Source organism: Colias eurytheme, chromosome 24 (genome assembly GCF_061535395.1).
Source record: "Colias eurytheme isolate Ceu_HAF_F1 chromosome 24, ilColEury1 Martin Lab GWU primary, whole genome shotgun sequence".
NCBI classification, from domain to species: Eukaryota; Metazoa; Arthropoda; class Insecta; order Lepidoptera; family Pieridae; genus Colias; species Colias eurytheme.
Genome location: NC_143003.1, coordinates 1,440,028 through 1,463,852, shown reverse-complemented (window position 1 = coordinate 1,463,852; position 23,825 = coordinate 1,440,028). Strand labels below are relative to the sequence as shown.

General features: G+C 33.2%; 1 protein-coding gene across 1 annotated transcript; it reads right to left on the bottom strand.

Moving 5' to 3' along the window:
* Positions 1 to 249: 249 nt before the first annotated feature.
* LOC149897872 (trypsin-7-like) lies at positions 250 to 8,682 on the bottom strand. Its single transcript, XM_090115913.1, has 6 exons — positions 8,616 to 8,682; positions 7,980 to 8,137; positions 7,014 to 7,141; positions 6,327 to 6,582; positions 4,971 to 5,120; positions 250 to 402 (listed from the first exon to the last, which is right to left on the bottom strand). Exons 1-6 carry the CDS (start codon positions 8,680 to 8,682, stop codon positions 250 to 252), a joined length of 912 nt encoding a protein of 303 aa, XP_089972039.1.
* Positions 8,683 to 23,825: the final 15,143 nt, after the last annotated feature.

The following is a 23,825-nucleotide window of genomic DNA, read 5'->3' as shown; positions in this document are numbered from 1 at the left end:
ATAGTTTCGATTAGAAACTATAGAAACTACTATTGTAAATAAAATAAAGTAGGTAGGACGATAATTTTAAAGAACTGCAAAAATTGAAGGTACATTAAAAAAAAATTTAGTAAGTGCCTAATGTCTATTTACATACTTCAATTTTTTCCGGTTCAACCTAAAAGAATAGCTTATATATCTTCTAAATACTACTTTTCTTAAATTAGTTCAACCATGCCAAATAAAACACCCATCTTTTCATAAAATTTATTACAAAGGCAGTCCAGTAACAGATCGAATCCAGTCCCTGGCCCTCGGCACCAAACTGTAGACCCCAGGGTGTTGGGCCCCACCACACCCCACGCCATACGATACCATCCCCACGAGACGACCGTTCACCACCGCTGGGCCACCAGAGTCACCCTGGAAATAAAATGGTGAATTTAAACGTTGGGAGACAAAAAATCTGTAAAAATCTTCAAACATTAATTCAATTAGTTTAATTTAAAAAAGAATTATCGAAATCGGTTCAGCCGTTCTCGAGTTATGCGCTTACCAACACATTTTGCGATTCATTTTTATATATAAAGATATATGAAAGTATGCGATTCAACAAATAGTGGGATTTTAATAATTCTGGGTCATTTTGTGACGTCATAGGTTAATTATATGAATGAACTAGCGACCCGCCCCGGCTTCGCACGGGTGCAATGCTGATACTAAAATACACTACAGAAAAACTGTGAACGTTGTATATAAAAACATAGCGGCCCGGCCGGCCGGTACCGCCGCGCCGCAAACGCTACGGTAGGTACGTCCCGCAATTTTTAAATCTGTAATATCTTCGAAAATATTCACTTAAATCATACGGTGTAAAGTGCCATATAGATCTATATTAAATGAACAATGTATTCTAGGTATTTAATTGGTTAAGGATATGGTGTATTGGTGAAAATCGCTTCGAAAATTAGCTATTACTTGTCGTAAAAAGTAAATGACAAAAAAATGTTATTGTGGGTTATCCATAAGAGATAGACATATACCATCGCAGACTTTTCTGTAGACCTTTTCAATGTGTATAATACTTAGTACATTATTTTGATAAAACTCGTAGGGTTCAGCCTGCGTTTGCAATATAAGCGGAAACAATGTAATTTTTTACGACATCACATTAGAAACCTCAAAAATAACAGTACTTCTCCACTATTTAATGGATGTTATTATACATATAAACCTTCCTCTTGAATCACTCTATCTATTAAAAAAAACCGCAACAAAATCCGTTGCGTAGTTTCAAAGATTTAAGCGTACAAAGGGACATAGGGACATAGGGACAGGGAAAGCGACTTTATTTTATACTATGTAGTGATGATAGACCAAGTTAGGAATTAACATTTCTAACATAACATGAAATTGAAACATGAAGATCGAGATGTCCGTCTCAATCTATAATATGATAAAATAGATTTAAAGATTAATTAACTTTTCTCTCTAAAATATTATAATTAACTCTAAAATATTATACTTAACATATTAAAATAATATCAATACTGAATCGTTATGAAAACGAACCGCCAGCGGTTATCAACATGGTAACTCATGTGCATTTTAATTATTTTTCAAAAAATAATTCATCGCAACTGCAGGTTAAATACATAATTATAATACTCGTCTAATAAAGATAAAAATTCCAAGCTTTTCGCCCCAGTAAAGTTCAAAATTCTTTTATGGGTCAAGGTATTCGTTTTATAATTAATTTTCACATATTATCTAGACCAATTTCTGTGAATTTAAAAGGCTTTAAAATCAATCTTATCCAGAGGTCATGGAGTCTATTTTTGATTAAAAGAACTCATTTATAAAAAAAATACATAATATTGCGGCACTCGAGGACTGCCGCGGTGAAGCTATTGCATAGCATCGCATCGCTGTGCCGGTTGGAGTGGGGGGTGTTAGGTTTTATCGTTACGGAATTTTTACATTCGGTCGCCGCGCTCAAACTTCAAAGCTATGCAATAAAATAAAAGCTATGCAATAGCTTAAAACTGTTAAGAAGATAATAATATTTGAACTCATATTATTAATTCATCAAGCCATGTGCTGTGACAAAAAATTGGCCAAATATTCCTTCGAAATATAAAACAGAATTTACTCTTTTAATGCCTATTTTAAACATTTCAACCGCGAAGCCGACCGCAAAATCTTGAAGCATTAGCTTCAAGTTGCACTCATCCCATCAAAATCTGAATTCACAATAACAATTCCGCAAATGATAAAACACGATTAAACTTTCTCAAACAAAACAGGAGAATCTCACAGTTGCATTATTCATATTTTCCCTGCAATTTTATTCGGAGCATAGTTTAATTACATACGGGATTGTTCGGAGTATAATTAGTTGTGTTTGTTCATTAATTGGATTGCTATAAAAATGTAGGTCAGCCTGGGACACGGTGACATGTATTACCAAAATTTTGTATTGTTTTTACCGCAGTACCGGATTGATATCAAATATACTCTTTTCGTCGTCCAAAATGTTTCGATGACCTTTCTACAATTGTCAGATCCTACTAAAGAACTTTTAAATTCTACAATATCGTAAAACGTTTCTTAATTCTTTATTTGAGGTAAAAAATAGCTTCAAATTTACCGCCTCTTATTCCCACGCCCCTAAAATCTGTCGCCCTTAACTGCTACTCATAAATACGTCACTGTCTACATTTGTTAAAAACTTCAGTTTATTCAACACTTAAATTATATCATGTATGTTATTGTATAGGTCACGAGGTAATATTTCAGTAATGTTTAACATTTTGGAATAAATTAAGACGAAATGTGAAGCCGCAACTGACGTTGAAAGTTTACAGTTTCATCAGTACTGTATTGTTTGCTGCTAATTATAATGAGTTATAAGTATGTTTTAAAATAACAAGAGCATAATATTTTAAATCAGAAGTAGACAGTTTTACATATTATTGCAGTAGGTTTCATAATTTTAATGGATTACCTACTTAGGTATACGTGGATAAATTTCATTATTGACGTGACAACGTCTTATAATTCGATAGCCGGCTGCACGCACGAAAAAACATGACTCATGCGGCGTTACCTCGCTCTGAGGCGTTCCATGTAATGCTTGAAGTGCAAGCGAGAGCGCGGAACGAGCGACAAAGAAGCACAATCGGACGTTGTCACGTTCAACTATCGTCAGTAAACCGACTTTACAGACAATCAATTTTTTTTTTACAAAATTATAGGTACCTAGTTAATCATTATTTTACTTAATTATATAAAATACCAATTTGTAAAGATTTTATGTGAATCTAATCTAAATTGAGGATTAAAATGTAAGCAAGCTTTGATATTATAGGACATTGATCAACAATGGAACTTACCGAGAGTAATATTGTATTATGATTCCAGGAACGAAAAATATATTATTAAAAGTATTTCTTATTTTATTACAATTCTTCGAATCTAAATTGAAGATTTTATATTCATTACAAATAATAGTATAATTGCATTATTTATAAACAATTAATTCGCATAATATAAATTATTTACTGTTATACTAATTACTTTAATTATGTTAACAATAATTTACATAATCATTAGCAAATGTTTACATTTAGCAGTAAACGTTTAACATTTAATTCAATTGTAGATGGCGTTGACGTATCACAAATAGTAATAAATCATTAAAAAAATAAAAACCGGGAAAAATATAATATATCCTATATCCTAGACATCAAACTATATTAGGGTTGTTGAGGATTCCTCTTCCGCTTCCTCATAATGCGGAAGTTCCGCAATATTTTGGGTTCCTCAACCGTTACCGCATCCTCAAAAATAGAAATAAAAAAATCCTCTTCCGCTATCGCTTCCTCAAAATTTAGAGGAAATTTATGAGGATGCCGTATCTACGCACTTGCTGCAGTGCGATGCCGCGGCCGGATCGGGCGGCGAATTTACAAAACCTATATTATATACTATTTGAGTCACGATTCGGACTCTAATAGATGAGCTTTTGTTTATGCATATTACTCGACAAAAAGTAACATATTAAGATTACAGAATATGTTATCAGAAGACAGAGAACGCAGATATAAATATGGCGGTAAAGCGCGTCACACACGGTGAAGATACTATAATATTTTATGTTAAGATTCTCTAATATAAAATATTACAGTATCTTAAGGTTTCCGGTATCAGCGTTCTGACCATCATTTTTCTTTTTGTCATTGCGTACTAAGACCCCTGTAGAACCGCCATCCTGTTACAAATGACCCGAAACACTGACACAAAATTTCGGGTATATAGCATCTTCACCGTGTGTGACGCGCTTTAGTCTCTACTCGGCTAGGTTTTGTTTGTATGTAGGTAATGTTTGATAATATCTTGACAAAAGCTAATCCATTTGAGTCACTTTTTTTTCTGAGATAGATTAGGTTTTGTCGAGTAATATGCATAAACACCTATAGGCACAGGTATAGGCTTTGTAAATTAATATATTTTATTGAATATGAACATTGAGTAAGATGCTTTTTGTAGTATAATACCAAACGGGCAATTTTGCTAGTATTTAGAATATCAATATGTACAGACAGGAGAGTGGCTTTTGTTTTTATTTTAAAAATTTTCATCCTCGTCCTCATCCGCTTCCTCTTCCGCTTCCTCATCCGCATCCTCTTCCTCAAAAAAATATCCTCTTCCTCATCCGCATCCCCTAAATTTGCGTGGGAAAATTCCTCTTCCTCCTAATCACTTCCTCAACAACCCTAAACTATATTTAGTAGAAATTTTTATATGCAAAGTGCAAACCAATTCAGTTGTTTAGGCGCAAGAGACGAAGAGGCACAGACATTTTCTTATTTATAATAATACGCTAAATTCAATGAAAATCGGTTCCGCAGTTTTTACGTGAAGGAGTACAAACAAATAGACAAACTTGCAATTTATAATATTAGTAGGATAAAATAGTAGGTATTTACCTGACAAGAATCCTTAGTACCATTAACATAACCCGCACAGAACATTCTGGGTGTGATCTTGTCATAGTTTCCATCTGGCATCGTCCGGCAAGTTTCGTCTGCCATGACAGGCACGTAGGCACGGCGTAGGTACTCTTGCATTTTGCTTTTCTATTAATTAAAATTTTATAGTAAATTTTAAGATTGAAGAACCCGTTATTGTTCAAAAAATCGTGACAAGTGGTTAATCTGAAGATTCAAAAAAGTTCAAAAAATCGTGACAAGAGGTTATCTCTTAGATTATTGAAGAAAAAAAAGACGTGTGGCACTCGGGGACTGCCACGGTAAAGCTATTGCATAGCATGCCTTCAAGCCACACATAGCATGCCACAAGCCGAGCCCGTCGGAGTGGGGGAATTTCTCGATTCGGTCCCCGCGCTCAAGGCACGCGATAGAAGCTATGTTCCCCTTAAATTACTTTACTCTTTGAAGCTATGCAATAGCTTAAAAAAATGGCTTTATTATTAAATTATTTGAAATGTATGTAGTGAAATATTGGAATCGAATTATTTTAAGGGTCGATTTTTCAATCCTTGGTTAAAATTTATCCGTCAAATAAATTATTACACGAACATTTTAAAATGTCACCTGTCATAATTTATATTATACGGGCAATTAGAATACATTTTTGATGTGGTAGTTTATTACGTTATTCGATGAATAAGTTTATTGGGGCGCTCGGTGGTCAATGGGTTAAGAAAATGAATTTTAAATCTTGTCACGAGTTAGTTTTACGTTAAAAATATCAAAATCTAGAAGAGCTTGTCATAAATAATTCAATGTCATATCGATAATCCATCCATCTTCATTCTAAGCAATACTTAACTAGGTACTCGCTGATAGAGGAACGTTAATTCTGAGTTCTGACACGACAAAACGACTCTAAAACGACTTTGGAGAATCGAGTAGGAATTTTCTTACGGATATTATGTTTAATAGTTAGTACCTAGAGTTTTTTAGCATTTCAGGTCAGAATGGAGCGCTTGCAACACCCTAACCCATGGGTTTGATCTGCACTGGTGTCCAGATGTACAATTGCGTACGTACAATTTAGGGTTGATTTTTCAATCCTTGGTTAAAATTTATTCGTCGAATAATCTATTAAACTACCATTTAAAAATGTATTCTGATTGAGCGTATATAACAGTTTACAGGTGACATTTTAATATGTTCGTGTAATACATTATTAGACGGAAACATTTTAAGGATTGAAAAATCGGCCCAGTGTTTATCAGCAAGCATTAACTGTTAAGCGTAGCGTTAGCGTCAATTACCATCAAATGCAACACTGCTATTTTACATAGTAAATCAACATACCTTATACTGCAAATGTCCCCATCCACTGATCGACACCATTACCCCTGGCTTCACATCCTCGATACTTCCAATCGCGATGGGCCTGGAACTGTCAGTAACTGGAACAGATGTCTCAAGGAGTATGAGCTGGTAGTCGAAGTCGTGGCTGTGGAGCCTGGAGACGTTCCACATGGGGTGTATGAAGTGTGCGCAGACCTTGAAGGGGGCTGCCTCGCTTCGTTGCGTGGAACCGATGTAGACGTATTTCTCGTAAGACCTGTGGATGGATATGATTATGTGTAGAAAAATATATTATGAACAGATAAAGGATTTGGATTGAAAATTTGACACCATTTTTCTTAGTTCTATGTATCCTTTAAAATATTATTTGGTAAGTTTATTCTCCGTTCAAATCGGAAGTATGAATAAATAAAATTTCCAAATATTAGTAAAATAATAACATTTGTGATTTATTTGTGCAATAGATGTTTCTTTATCAAATTCCTTTGAATATAAGATCCCATCTATATATTTTAACAGGTTTTTTTTTAATATTGTAGAATATAGTACAACACCATATTACATTCTGTTAAGTTATGAAAGTAATCTAGATCGTGCACAGCGGGATCATTCAGGACAAATACATTTTATATGTCTTAAAATTTTAAAAAGTATTTCTTCATACTATGTTTGATATACTATACTTACTTACAATGTGCAGCTGTGATAACCCATTCGGGTGCTATGAGCGCCCCTCCACAGTACTTCCCATACAGGACTTGGAAGGGCACCTCCTGGATTCTCGCAAACCGACCTCCCACTATCCTCCAACCAATCTGTAACATAATATTTTTTTGTTTCATAGCGTTATCTTTAAATATATTAAAATCGTATAATTTCGGGTCATTTGTAACAGGATGGCGGTTCTACAGGGGACTTAGTACTTACGCAATGACCCAAAAGTAAAACTTGATGTAGTGTTTGTACCGTTTATTTATTATACAATTTCACGCAGATTTTTCATACTCTGAAAAAAGCTTAATAATAGATATCTATTTCATACAAAAATTCACCTAAACTGAACCATTGTTTGTCATTACCAAATATTATGCTTAAGTATATACATAATATTTACACGTTAAATTGTAATCATCAATGTAACGTCGTTTTAATTATTCAAATCTAATTTCACGCCCACGTACATAATTAATCAGATTCGTATTATATTAGTTACAATAATTAAGTTATAATAATAGGAAATCATTAAATCATCTTCGTCATTATTCATAAGGATTTATGACTGACTTATCCCCATATTTTCTTGGTTGGTCAATCGCAATTCCGATTTTGCAGTTACCTACTTTACCGGTAAAATTAGGAGGCACAATGACATAAATATATCTATGTAAAAATGTATTTCTTCTGTGTTATACGCCCGCACAAATTTTATTGAAATATTTTGTATCTTCAGGTAATTCAATTGTTTGATATACGATTAAAACTGCTTTCCGAGTCGGTGGTAAATTTTAAAAATAAGTTATGACAGTTCAAAAGTAAATCAATTAAATAAATAAATGTTTGAGTTCGAGTTTTGAGTATTTACTTAAGTACAGAGTAGAAGTAAACAACCTTTTCTACGACTAAATAAATTTCCACTATAACCAAAAAACTTACATCAACAGTCCGTTCATCACTGTCCTCCTGATCATACAAGGCCGGCGAGTTGACCTCGTGGTAGTAGCGGTAGGTGCGCGGGGGGACGTAGCGGGAGATGTACAGCCCGTGGTACTTTCTGACACATTCTGGTGTGAGGAGACCGCGGTATTCGGGAACTGTGGATATTAAAAAATACCAATATAACAATCTTTTTTGTTATTTTGATATACTACTGATAATTGGTAATATACGAATTGTGTTAAGTTTCTTATGTGTTATTTTAAGTGTTATTTCCTTAAAATATTACTTTACCTTTATGTTTCCGATAAAAAATAACTGGAAAAGGTTACAGTTAAGCTATTGCATAGCTTCTATCCTTGAGCGCGGGGACCGAATCCAGAAATTCCGTAACCAAAAAACCTCACGCTCCTCACTCCGACGGGCACGGAGGTGTGGCTTGAAGGCATAGCATGCAATAGCTTTACCACGGCAGTCCCCGAGTGCCACAGTCTTTTTATTTATTTTTTCTCAAAATATATTTTCATTGAAAATCCTTGCCGATATAAAATAACATGTTTGTTTGTAACAAAACAGCACCGCAAAGCTCTACCTTAAATAGATAAACCTATGTATTTTATCCGATGCAACACTAACCTGGTTTATCATCTTCACAAAAAGAAGAAATAAACAAAGCGAACAGAACCAGCACACACTTGCACATGTTAACAAACACACGAACTAAATGTAATGTGACTAATGGAATCTTAACGCCTCTCTATATAATTATATTTATATACAAGCTCATGATGTGTTTCTGTTTGAGATATAATTTAATTTTTCAACTGTATTAGAAATATTTTATTATTTCAATGTACTTGTTTATTGGAGGAGTGATTTATTATGAGAATAATTGACAATGTGGTATGAAAATTGTAGTTTTATTCCATGCGTGTATAGATAAATACTCCTACTAATATTATAAATGCGAAAGTTTATACATATTATGTTTGTTTGTTTGCCACTCCTTCACGTAAAAATTGCTGAACCGAATTCATGAAATTTGGCACACACATAGTGGGTAACGTGGATTGACACAAAGGATAGTTTTTATGTCGAAAATCAAATACAAAATTTTAATATCATAAAAATCAGAATAGTTAGCTGAATATATATCGATAAACAACCATAAGTATGCACAGAGGTACATATTGTTAAATTTTGAATTGCTACGATAAGAAATCTAGCGAACTATATCTCGTAGGAAAAGGATCATCATTATCAGCCCATATACGTTCCCACTGCTGGGACACGGACCTCCTATGAGGGTACAGGCCATAATCCACCACGCTGGCCAAGTGCGGGTTGGCGGATGACACATATCGTCGAACTTTTGATTCTTCGACATGTCGGTTTCCTCACGATGTTTTCCTTCACCGTTCGAGCAGTGGTGATGTTACAACATGCGCAGATAAATTGAAAAAAAAGGAAAAGGATAATGATCAATTAATATTTTTTTGTTATACGTAGATATGTCAAAATAATAGCTATAAGGGCCGATTTTTCAATGCTTATTCGTTGAATAATGTATAAAACTACTATTTTAAAAACGTATTCTAATTGCCCGTATTTGACAGTTTACATGACATTTTAATATTATCGTGGAATACTTTATTGGACGGATAATTTTTATCCATAGAAATCTAAATAACAAGACACATAGAAGTGCCATAATTGTCATAATTCATATGAAAACCGCTGTCGCCAAAATCAACACATTTAAACCGATAGCTAAACAGTACACACAAGTAAACTATGCCTTTTATTGGACAGCTTGATTTTAGTGAAAACTAACTTAAATATTAAATTAAGCTTTTTAATATGTATCCTAACGCACGAATTTACGGTTTATTTTAGAATAATATCCCTAAGTATATGAGACGTTTTGTTTCTTTTTGTTCCAATACGAAAAAATTCGGCTTTTCTACAACAGAAGTTGTCAATTTTCAATAGATATAACTTTGAACATAAACTCATAGAAATAAGGTTGAAATTTGTGTTAAACGTGATAATAAGAATGCTAGACTGTGTCATTTATTTATTTATTTATTAGAAATACCAACGTTTGTTTACATTGTTTCATTAATTATTAATTACAGAATTATTGTATTCTTCTAAATGTAACAAACAATTATAGGTATTCACAACATGCAAATATAAATTACACAAACTGACAATTTTTAATTGTAAACTCAACAGCGAGAAGAGAAAAAACAACATTACATTATAAAGAGAACAAAGGAAAATGTACAGGTAAATTAGCTTGGAGAAATTTTTGCATATGTAGTGGTGTGTATATTACTCAGATCTTAGAGCGCGTTTCCACTATATCATTCTGGCCTATACAAAAATGTTTCGATATCCTAACATTACTATTTAATTTTATACGTCTTATTCCTAGCAACACTTTTGTTTTCAATAAAAACAAGTTTTTATTTGAAAGAAAATGGTTTTGACTTTATAAAAAAAAATATATCATTCAATTTCACGTCCTTGAGCAAACGACAAGGCGACTACCGTGAAACAATAAAATATCGTGTCCATAATAATTTGTTTCATAATTAATATTTGACCATAATAATTACGAAACAAAACAAATAAATAAATCGTCACTTGATAGTGGAAAGTGGAAACACGCACAAAACCAGAATAAACCAGTTTACGCTGTCCGCAGGTGCCACGTGCAGTCATTTGGTACCGTTAGAACATAAAGCACACATTTCATTCAAAAATTATAATTATTACGTACTTATATACCGGGAGATATTGACACAAAATTTCGAGTCATTTGTAACAGGATGGCGGTTCTACAGGGGTCTTAGTACGCAATGACAAAAAGAAAAACGATGGTGTGAACACTGGTACCGGCGGCTTAGTCGCGTGGGCGTTAGTCAAACTCGTCGGAAAAATAGCGAAAGTCAAACGATTTGTAACACAAAAATTTTAGAATTTACCGATAGCCCATAAAAAGAAGTAGGCGGTAGTGTCATGCCATACTTTTCCGGTGTGACTTACAGCCCGCCATACCGACGCGAATGTGTTGATTAAAAAAAAAACAATTCAACTATTTGTACCAGGCTAACTTTTGCACAGGTAACCATCGTCGTGCAGCTATTTACGAAAATCGCCATGCCATACTTTTCGGACGATTCCAAATGGTCGCCATACCGCCGAAAATCTGCAAATTTTTTTTTTTCGCCAAACTTTTTGTACCAGTATTGCATTTGGATTTTTGGAGAGTATTTGATAAAATGTGACCATTATTATATTTACCATACTTCTAGTCGGGGGAAAAAGTGCTGCCATACTTAAAAAATTAATTTAGTATTAATTTATATAAGTGAAGATTTCCACCACCTAGATCTTTGAAATTTTGTATTTATATTCGTTGAACCTCAAACTTACAGGAAAAATTAGTGCCATACTGTTACTAATCGTTCAAAATACGAATAAAATCTTACAATAAAAAAAAATCTTATACACATTCGCCACCTCCCACAGGTATGGCATTATCACACTTCTATTTATAATCATTCAGGAGTTGTTGAAAAAAAAAATTTAGGGTGGTACAAATGGTTCGGCGAAAAAAAAAATTTGCAGATTTTCGGCGGTATGGCGACCATTTGGAATCGTCCGAAAAGTATGGCATGGCGATTTTCGTAAATGGCTGCACGACGATGGTTACCTGTGCAAAAGTTAGCCTGGTACAAATGGTTGAATTGTTTTTTTTTTAAATCAACACATTCGCGTCGGTATGGCGGGCTGTAAGTCACACCGGAAAAGTATGGCATGACACTACCGCCTACTTCTTTTTTATGGGCTATCGGTAAATTATAAAATTTTTGTGTTACAAATTGTTTGACTTCGCTATTTTTCCGACGAGTTCGATTAACGCCCACGCGACTAAGCCGCCGGTACCAGCGTTCACACCATCGTTTTTCTTTTTGTCATTGCGTACTAAGACCCCTGTAGAACCGCCATCCTGTTACAAATGACTCGAAATTTTGTGTCAATATCTCCCGGTCTAGTTAATGTAAAAGTTATACGTATGTTAAAATGTGCAAATATTAAAATAAAGTCTCATCTTTTTCAGAGGAGAAACACATATAGTTTAATTTAAAATCCCTTATATATATAAAATAAAAACTAAAAATAAAATGTTGTTTTATTTTATTTGCTGACCATACACTACTACAAACGCAAAAATTTCTCCAAGCTAATTTACCTGTATATAATAAAAACAATAAATAGTTGCGTCTCATTACTAACACATAACTATAATAAATTGCTATTTTGGTGTTAGAACATAAGGCTAAGAACATAATATAATTTTTAATAACTATGACTACATGCTATCCATTAAGCTTACATACAAACAATTTACGAACAGTTCGGAGAGAGGTATTATTAATATCAATGATATCATCATTGTTATTTCGATTACTATGGTGACACTCGTAATACTTGTAAATATTCTATAATTTTAAGGAAAAACGGCATTATTTCTAAAAAAGAAATAGGTATTTACCGATGAAATATTATTCCTTTATTAGTATAATTACAACTTGTGGAAGAATTTCCGCAATGGGATATGCTGAAACACACCATGTTTATACACATACGTCTCCAGAGCAACTGAACAGTGACGAACACGCTGGTGTTGTGAAAGTCACCTGAGTGGCGACAAGGTCACGCGCGCTTACGACTTCTAGTGTCTTGTTATTTAGATTTCTATGTTTTTATCCAAGCATTGAAAAATCGGCCCTAATTTCAATTAAACTTAATCGAGCTTATGATGCTTTAAAAATAAAGATCTATAAAAATGTATTTATTTGGTTATGAAAAGTCAACAGATTTTGGCAACAACTACATTTATTTGGACAAGCGTAATATGAATTTTCTATGTACCTATTCATTTTGTTTTAGGTAAAATTAAACAAGTAAAATATAATCATACTACCTAATATTATAATTATGCGAAAGTTTGTGAGGACGTGTGTGCGTGTGTTTGTTACTCTTTCAGTTTTCACGCAAATACTACAAAACCGATTATAATTAACTTTAGCACACAAATAGAGGGTAACTTGAATTAACACATAGGATAGGTTTTATCCCAGAAATCCCACGGGAACGGGATCAACGCGGGTTTTTCTTTGAAAACGCGGGCGTAGCCGCGGACGGAAAGCTAGTAAAATCTATAAACTACATATTATTGTTTACTCTTTAATTGTTCAAAGTAAAACAAAAATATAATAATTGTTATAGAAAATTATTCCGATGAAATGTAGCTCTAGCCTCTATTAAGGCTCTATTATTGAAATAAACATAACATAATTTTAACTTTTCAATACATCAACAGTTGCATAAATCATTGTCGCATTAAATTGACATATAAAATATCAACAAATGAAAGTATGTATATTATATCATTATAGGCATTAAGTTTATTATTATTTTTAATATCAAATTAAGCACGAATGAAACGTATAATAACTATTTCAACAGATTGCACCTTCCCTAAAAACCTCATCCATTTTGTTACTTCATACCTAATTCATAAACAACACACTCCTTTATCCATTTTGTTACTTCATACCTAATTCATAAACAACACACTCCTTTATTTTGGGCTTGAAAATAAGTCGAAAAATTTAAATTTTCGCAATCAATATAATAACCGTGGTATCAAATATTAAAATCGTGTCGAATCAATAATTTAAATAATTTTTAATGCAAAATAATATAAGTACAATTAAAACATTTTGCAGCACATGCGTCAAGATATTTGAAAAAATGTAAAAAAATTAAGAACAACGTTGCAAAGCTCAAGCATCAACTTTTCTTATAAAAATACTTATAATGAAGAAATTCCTGCATAAACGGGAATACCAAGAAATTCCATAGCAAAATTATTATTCCCTATTGTTTTTCCGAGAATTGAAGGTGAGTGTATTTAGCATTTAAGTCTAGATAATTAAAATCGAGAATGATTAAAACTTTAAAACTCTGACACGTGTATGAAATAGAGAAATCAACTAAAATGTACATACGTACATAATACATAACACTGTACATGATACATAAAATGTACATACGTACATAATGTACATTATAACATTTAGTTTCAGGAGCTTGACTGTCTTTGACTGCCTCCTTGGTACAGTAGTTGACGCATGAGCGTAGAGCCGATGGGTCCTGGGTTCGATTCCCGATGGAGACGAAAAAAAAAATGTCTCAGTCTGGCAGGACACAGAAGGCTGATCACCTACTTGTCCCTAAAGAAAACCGATCAGTGCAACTGATGTATAATTCATCTGCCCCTTACCCCACTAGGGGACATGGGACTTTTTCAAGAGCTAATAATATTCTAAACTATAGAGGTATAAACCTTTAACCAAAATAAAATTAATTACCGAACATTACCTTTGAACTTTCCCTTTCATAAAATAGCAATTTATCTTTATTTATACTATCTTTACTCATAAGAAATATAATTAAATCGCAGAGTTAGAAGAAAACATATTAAGTATAGGTATAAAATTATCAGAATATTTATACGTGATACAAAATTACAAAAGCTGTTAGGGAGATGAAGGTCTTATTTTTGCTTCAAATATTTTCTAAGGGGACATATCATTCTTGAAAATATGGGCCTAATTTTTTATAGTTAATTATTAAATAACTTTTATTTAATATTATAATCTGTCATACAATAATTCCTAATCATTATTCTTTGCGAAAAACTAGAAATATGTAAATAATTTTTAAGTCAGTCGCTCGATCACGCCAAATAAGATGGATCCATTTAAATAAAGTTTAGTTCTCTTCATAACCGTTATTACCATGTAAGCTAGTTTTCCTGGAAAGGGCCAGTAATATGCATTAAAATTCACGACTCTAAGGAAATAGCTTGAAGCATCTTTTATGGTATTCTATGAAAGAACAGGGATTTACATGGGATTTCTGGAAATACCTTTTCATGGACCAGCAAAGGGACGGAGATGTCTTTATGACCATCGAATATTGCTAAATCTTTATTTATATTATAATGCTGAAGAGTGTGTTTGTTTGACGCGCTAATCTCAGGAACCACTGGTGTGATTTGAAAAATTGTATCTCGTTATTTCTAGTTTTATTTTTAAAAATTTACTCAGGTTAAGTACTTTCGATATCAGATATTTAAAGATTTTTGATATCTGTCATAGTTACGGAATAATCGCCTGTGCACACTTAACGATTACACCCTGTTTATCATCACACTATGACCAATATGAGTGGAGCAATGCGGATAAAACCGCGTGGCACTCATTTGTGAAACAATAATTAGAATGTTTCAAAAGTTTTCCCCTAAAATAAATTGAATTAAAGGAAACGATTGAAGAAAATTTTATAAAAAGAAAAAAATCTTTTTAATTACGAACAAAAGTACAAACAAATCGATTACCGTATATATGTATTTATTATAGTGACGTAAGCAAAGTTTCAGATACATCAATCACATGATTACAATGACGCTTCTGTTGAAATTTATTAGCGTATCCTAACGCGTAAAACATAAAAATCTAAGACGTAAATTACTTAAAAATAAATTTATGGAAACATAATAGGTAATTAAAGATAAAAAAACGTACAAATGAACTAATAAAAGTTTTGATTACGTTGTATAGCTAATGCGCTTAATTTATATGAATTTTACTTGTAAATCTGTATTACTAATGTGAATATATTAATCCGTCTGAAGGTTTGATATTATGTTTTCACTACTGAATCGGGTGATTTTAGGTTATACTTATGCAGAAATTATATAATATAATATTATAATAGCTGGAAAATTGGAGGAAAACATCGCATATTTTATCCTAAGTTTAATCCGAAGAAAAAAAGAAACTAGGCATCTGACTACAGCTATGACTCTTGAAGTTAAATGCGCCATTATATTTTACAATTTTTATACATGTCACTCTCACAATGAGACAATTAATCGTCCATCATGAAGCTTTATTAGACCTCTTGAAGAAGCATTTTTGAATCGTCATAACGTTTTTTTAAACATTTACCACCGGAAATCAGTATTTATGGAGAATAACTGGCAAGAAACTCCTTGCTTTTTTATCGAACACTAGCCCTATTGTTTTACCCGCAGTGCAACACTCCTATTGGTCTTAGCGTGATGATAATATATAGCCTATAGCCTTCCTCGATAAATGGGCTATCAAACACTGAAGGAATTTTTCAAATCAAACCAGTAGTTCCCGTGATTAGTGCGTTCAAACAAACAAACTACAAAAATAGTATAGATTATGACATAAATTTATAAAGACTAGAAAAAATCGAGCACGAGCCGGGACTCAAACCCGCATCCTTTCGCGCCAAACCGGGGCGGATGGATGCCTGACCATAATTCAACCACTCGTGACCCGCCAGAGCGATCGATTTATTCTATTCTTTATAAATTTATATTTATAAAGCATTTGAATGCCATTAAACCAAAAATATCAAATTGTAGATTATGATATAAAAATTTTCTAGGAAGTCTAGTTATATAAAACCTAATACTGAAATGAGAAAAGCGCGAGTTAGCAAGTTGGCCCATCAATTTTAATGACACCGTAAATAAAGAAAAAGGAATAAGGCCATACATTCAGCTCGTAAGTAACCCTCGATATGCCATAACTGAAATCGCGACGAATGTACGAGTGCTTTCAATGTTCTTGTTTTAGATAGCGGTTTTATTGTAAGAGAGAGCGGAATTTATTATCTTTCTAATCATTACATAGTATAAAACAAGTTGTTTATACTGTCCGTCCGTCGCTATGTACACTAAAAACTAAACACTAAAAACTACGCATAAATATTAATAAATTTTCTTAAAGAAATTGTAAACAAATTAATTAAATATTCATTAGATACATGTTCAAACATTATAATATACTAGCTTTCCGCCCGCGGCTTCGCCCGCATTGTCTAAAACATAATAAATTATATACTAAAACCTTCCTCTTGAATCACTCTGCCTATTAAAAAAAACCGCATCAAAATCCGTTGCGTAGTTTTAAAGATTTAAGCATAGGTACATAGGGGCATAGGGACAGAGAAAGCGACTTTGTTTTATACTATGTAGTGATTTTATCCTAATCGAATACATAATAGCAAACCTCACAGTTTGCTTATAACTTAGTTTCGAGTCGAGTCTTTAATTTCGTAATATAGAAAATCCTATTAATATTATAAATGTGAAAGTTTGTATGGATGTTTGTTACTCTTTCACGCAAAAACTACTGAACCGATTACAATGAATTTTAGCACACATATAGAGACACAGAGAGAGGTAACTTGGATTAACACATAGAATAGGTTTTATCCCGGAAATCCCACAGGAACGGGAACTATGCGGGTTTTAGTTTATAGACATAATACTATGATCAATATTGGGAGAAGCCTCTGGCTCCTGAGACACAGTTTTAACTAGTTCAGGAGTCGAAGGATTCATTATCTAGACCTGTATAATTATTATGTCAATAAAGATTTTTTTTTATCTTTGAAAATGCGGGCAAAGCCGCGGGCGGAAAGCTAGTAATAATTAATAACACAAAGTTTTCGTGAAAGCCGTTATCATGTACTTCTTGTAAATTAATATCTACGTTGTTTGTAATGGTTGGTATTTTTGGTAAGTATATTTTAGTTGTTGTAACGTATCTGTGTTTATTAGATCAAAACTAGCGGCCCGCCCCGGCTTCGCCCGTGGTACCTACATATGAAAAATAGATGTTGGCCGATTCTCAGACTTACCCGATATGCACAGAAAATTTCATGAGAATCGGTCCACCCGTTTCGGATGAGTATGCAGACTAACATTGTGACACGAGAATTTTATATATAAGACCAGCGGCCCGCCCCGGCTTCGCCCGTGGTACATTATGAAAAATAGATGTTGGCCGATTCACAGACTTACCCGATATGCACAGAAAATTTCATGAGAATCGGTCCACCCGTTTCGGAGGAGTATGCAGACTAACACTGTGACACGAGAATTTTATATATAAGAAGATATAATGGGGATGTTTGATTATTTATTTGTACAATCATTGAAAAGAGCGTATTTTCAGTATGACATTAAATATGGGTACGGTGTACAATTATTGCATTTAACTGACATTAATTGTAAAATTACTTAGCTATTAGAACAGTTACCTATCTAATGTTTAAGTGTTGATACATCACATAACGTTTTCATCACATTATAAGTATTAAATATGGTTACTTGCATTATTCTTTCAAATCAAACTTCTTCCAACCTCAGAGACACATTAAAGACACAATAGAACATAACGTCAATTTTAAAACCCGCCTCACCCACGCGTATACCATAGTCCCTTAAACAGGAATCAATTTGCTATCCACCGTCAGAAAGCAGTAAAATAAAGTGGAGGGGAGATATCTGAGATAAGAGGCGTTTTGTTAGGGACCATCGTAAACCGAAAACGGTTTCAATAGCCCGGGACAAAATGTTGAAAAACTATCAAAATAATATGGAAATGGGTGACTGTGTCCATTGTCACACGGTTTTTGGGGTTCAATTTGGGGATTGTAAACTGTATTGTTGATTGTTGAATAGAAATGGTCTTGTGTTTTTACAATGTTTTCACTGGTTTTATTTTAGCTTGGCCTGTATGCTCTATGAGTGAAGGGATATTTTGTCCTTACTTTCATTGAAATCTAGGTGGTCTAAATCTAGGTTCAATCGTGTTTTTTGCTAAAGCAAAAAATACGCATGGTATGATTTTTTCATAAAAATACTAAAATATTAAAAGAAAAATAGCATTATGCATTCTCCAGAATATGAATGATTTATTAAAACCATATTAAAACTGTGCCGAAAATATAAAAAAAATTGGTTGTCTATAAAGTCGGTTTACTGACGATAGTTGAACGTGACAACGTCCGATTGTGCTTCTTTGTCGCTCGTTCCGCGCTCTCGCTTGCACTTCAAGCCTTACATGGAACGCCTCAGAGCGAGGTAACGCAGCATGAGTCATGTTTTTTCGTGAGTGCTCTATCGAATTATAAGACGTTGTCACATCAAAAAAAAAACCATTTGCAAATGATCAACTAACTTAATACGATTTTAAGGCAAGACGTAAAAGTATAAATTATAATATAGAGCTTGATAGTTAAATATTATGTTATTTACACCATAACTTATTCATATTTATGGAATAAGACGTCATTAAATTGAAATAATGGTGCAATATTTTTGATTACATGTTTTATGGCAGCTCCTTGACGTGTATGGTCTTTTAACTTGAGTAGTTCCACTTAAAGATTTTTATGTCTGAATATAATAACATATTATTGTGTTATAATAATAATATAAAATATAATATTCAAATTCATATGGCTCGTTGGCGTTTGCAATAAAGCCATACGCTCTATATATAATTTACTAGATTTCCGCCCGCGGCTTCGCCCGCGTTTGCAAAGGAAAACACGCATAGTTCCCGTTCCCGTGGGATTTCCGGGATAAAAACTATCCTATGTGTTAATCCAAGTTACCCTCTATATGTGTGCTAAATTTCATTGTAATCGGTTCAGTAGTTTTTACGTGAAAGAGTAACAAACATCCATACATCCATACATCCTTACATCCTTACAAACTTTCGCCTTTATAATATAATATATTAGAATAGAAATTAATAGAAAGAAATATAATATATATTTATTATATATTAGCGATCCGCCCCGGCTTCGCCCGTGGTACTTGTTTACGTTTTCTCTCCATAAGAACCATCCTCGTACTTCAAGGAATATTACAAAAAAATATCAAAATTGGTCCACCCGTTCACGCGTGATGCAGGATGCTGTGATCAATGGAAATAGGGATTCATTATTATATATTTTTTTAGACTATAGGTAGGTAGAGATGCGTGTGGGCTCTTCTCTGTATTAATAATTATTAATAAATAAAATATCGAGTTGATTATACACAAACAAACATAAATCCTCATCTTAGTATAATATAAGTAGATAAATTAACTTCATTTCCTTTATCGAAATAATTCAAGCCTAACAAATTACGGGATCAATGGAAACAGCCTCCGGCCATGTTAATTTGGACTACGAGTCGTCAAATATTATCCAATATGAGGAACAATACATTTTATCATTTGTCGAATGGAAATTATTAATTTTGAATATTGCAATATGGAGGGTAGTCGCAAAACAAGGAATGAAAAGCGCTTGACATATCTGCGATTTCTATTTATGATTTTATATTAATTTCCGCTGGTAGCTTTGTTCATATTCATGCTTGTTGGTTATCAAAAGATTTTACAAGGTGCTGGGATATAAGATAGAAGATATTTTTATGTCAGTGTTTGTGTCTAAACTTCTCAAAGTTCTCCGAAACGGCTTGACCGATGTTTATGATTTTTTCTTTATGGAGAGCAAAGTGGATAGAAAATTGTAATTATTGTTGTAAAATAATATATTAAGTTTTTAGTAGATTGTCTCTACTTAATGAGTGGGTAGTTAAGTATTATTTTTAAGCTATTGCATAACTTCTATCGCGGGCCTTGAGCGCGGGGACCGAATCGAGAAATTCCGTAACGAAAAAATCTCACGCTCCCCACTCGCACGGACACGGCCGAGATGTGGCTTGAAGGCATGCTATGCAATAGCTCCGCGGCAGTCCCCGAGTGCCACACGTCTTTGTTTAAAATATTTTATAAAACAAAATATTACACAAATCTAGGTCAAATTTAGCGTTACTAATACCAAAATGGGAAACGATATAAAATAATGCGTATCGCCACATTAAAGGCATATCGGTGACGATGTTTTCGTTTCATTAGCAAAGAATGTGTTTATTAAGATATTTATAAAATCAATATTAAAAGTAGCAGCAGTTCAATTTGATTTGCTTGAATTTTTGATTTGAATTTGAATTCAACTCAATTTGAAATCGAGGTTTATATACTCGTACCTACCTACTAAAATATAGAACTGTGAAAAAATTATATCAGGAAGTCATTGAGATATTCTGCCTCTTATTACTTATAAATTAAAACTAATCAATGTAACAAAATATAAATATTGGTTTGAGACGATTGTCTCTAACTCGTGTTACACATAATGTAGTAGCGATGTCCTCTCTAGTACGTAGTACATAGTAACTCAATTCAGGAAGTAGAATAAATTCTCAAATTGATGAAGGAAAACATCGTTATAAAACTATCATGCCAAATTCCATAATTATGTAGCTCGTACCAACACCTAATCTTACCTACACCAAACAAATACTCCTGCAAATCACGCAATGAAAACTTAATACTTAAACCGAATACGAAATCAAATCCAACCTTTTCTTATCTGATGAGGTGATCCAGAAAGCCTGCAATTTTCCCCGCATTCGGTCTCGTCAGCTCGGACAATAGCAATCTCAGGCTGGCACCTTGAGCCGGTATATTTCAAGAATTTAAACAATTGCGCGCCGACATTATAAAGACGCAACAATACAGAACCTTGCTCGTTACGGGACAAAGGCCCAGAAACGCCTAGTTTTAATTTTAATGAAGCAATTATCCTTCAATTGCTGAGAACTGTTTCAAAGGAGACCTTATAAAAATGTTAATTAGGGTGTATAAAGGGCATTGGATGCGGATTCAAACTGTCATGGCGCCGAAATCCCTTCGCTTATTCATGAGATATTGTGGAAACGGTTGCATTGCGGTTATTAACTAGCTAGGATAGGAAAGAGAAAGAAAATAAGGATTGGTATAACACATACATTAGACTAAGATAGACAATAAACTCTGCTTTTTGCATTGGTACCTAATGCATAACATGGAAGCCTAAAGTTATGCCTATGTCACTAATTTCATAAACAACTATTATCTTACTAAAATTACATAACAAAGTATCAACAATACAGTAGGTACATGCGGGCGAAAAACGTATTTATTGACAAACGAACAAACAAAGGTTATAATGAAAATTTTCGAGTTGAGTTGTTGTTAAACTTAAGTATATAAAAGTCAAAAGCTTATAGACCGAACTACGTACGCTTTATAACCATTTGTAAAAGGAACGGCGGTTAACGTCTGCAATAACAACCCAACTCCACATTACAATAGACTAAATTTTCAATCATTAAAAAAGATAATAAGACGGACAAGTTGGAAGCTGTCAAAATATTCATCGCGGGGGGTCTCAGGGCGCTCGTTAGCCTCGCATTCATTAAAAGAAAACCTTTTGTTAAGGTGCAAAAATGACTTAAATAGAACTTTTTAAGTGTATATTGTCCCTTTAGATTACGAAAGGGGAAATCTTTTGGGAGGGGAGAGCTGATAGCGACTGTTTTTGCACTCGTAAAAACTAATAAGAGCCTCTGAAAAAAGGATTTTAGAGCTTTGTGAAAGGGGGTGGATAAATAGCGGGCTTTAGGAGGTTTTAAAACGAGATTAATTTAAGTGATTACCTTATGTACTCACAACAGAATGAGGTAGTGTTCATGCACATAAATTAATTGATTTTTAAAGAATTATTAGTATTGTTTTAATGTTTTGCACATAACATCTACCTATGCCTATTTATCTTACAACTTGTGGACATCGGTTACTACAGAGAACCAACCAAAACTTTAAACTCGATAAAAAGAGGTAAAAGCTATAGATTTTAGTAATAAAGAAATAATAGCAACCCAGAAGAAAGAAAACTATTTAATTCTAATAAAAATAATTCACTGTCTGTCCTGTCTGCGCAAAAAATAATTAACAACCTCGTTTAAAAATAAGTAAAACAATAATAATTTAACTAAAACAAGGAACAGTCCCAACTCCCAAGGGATGTTATCACAAGATTTATCAAAGTCAGCTCAAAACTGTCACATCATTACGACTCGCCCGGGGACTCCGGCCTTATAACAATTATTTTATATTACGATTTTTTGCGAATCCAAGTCATTTTACTTGTAACTTGTTATATTATCCTGTAGATAAGAATGGTTTAAATATAAAATTTAAATACGGAAAAATATTGGTTTCATCTTTTCATTTAACCATATAAAAAGAGCGTGTTTGCTGAGCACACGTGTCAGAAGTGAAACTTCTTTGGCAAGATGCAAAGATACCATATATTTTCGTCTTACTCCATGACGTGACGGTATTGCAATAGTTATACCTAATTCTCCTTTTATGTTCTTATGAATAAATCTACAAATATCCAATGTTACATTGTTCATCGTAGATATAATTTTGATCAATCTGATCTGAATAATAATCACTTTAATGCAATATTCAGAATCTCTAACCGCCTCACCTCTTAATTTTCCAATCCCCAACATTTTTACAACTTAAATGCATTTTGAAAAACAAAACTTAATTTTTCCAAAGACTAACAAGTAAAACCTAATTCAAACTGTAAGCTCGAATGAACAATCCTGGAAAGTTCTAGAGTCTATGAATCGAAGTTGTTGACAGGCGAGCTGAGCCCATGGGAAAGGCTTATCTCTTCACAACTACTAACTGATATTAATTGAAGATTAACGTCAAATCATATTTTAAAATGGCAAAAAAGTAGACTTTACTACTACTTTTTATGAATTCCATTGAGATGATTTATGTAATTATCTATTACATTGGAAAGACCACAGGGAAAGACCTATAGTTTGGAATAATAAATATTAACATATTATTTGTATTCAGTACGAACGTACTAAATATTATCTACTACTTTAAATACGGTCTGCATAATTATGTATTTGAAAACAAAGATAAGTACCTAGTTATTAAAATCATTTAAAACTAGATT

Coding starts and splice junctions, on each gene's coding strand:
- LOC149897872 (XM_090115913.1), bottom strand. CDS start 8,682: ATGTGCAAGTGTGTGCTGGTTCTGTTCGCTTTGTTTATTTCTTCTTTT. Junction 6,583..7,013: donor ATCACAGCTGCACATTGTAA/GTAAGTATAGTA, acceptor ATCCATCCACAG/GTCTTACGAGAAATACGTCT. Junction 403..4,970: donor GTACTAAGGATTCTTGTCAG/GTAAATACCTAC, acceptor TTTTATTTCCAG/GGTGACTCTGGTGGCCCAGC.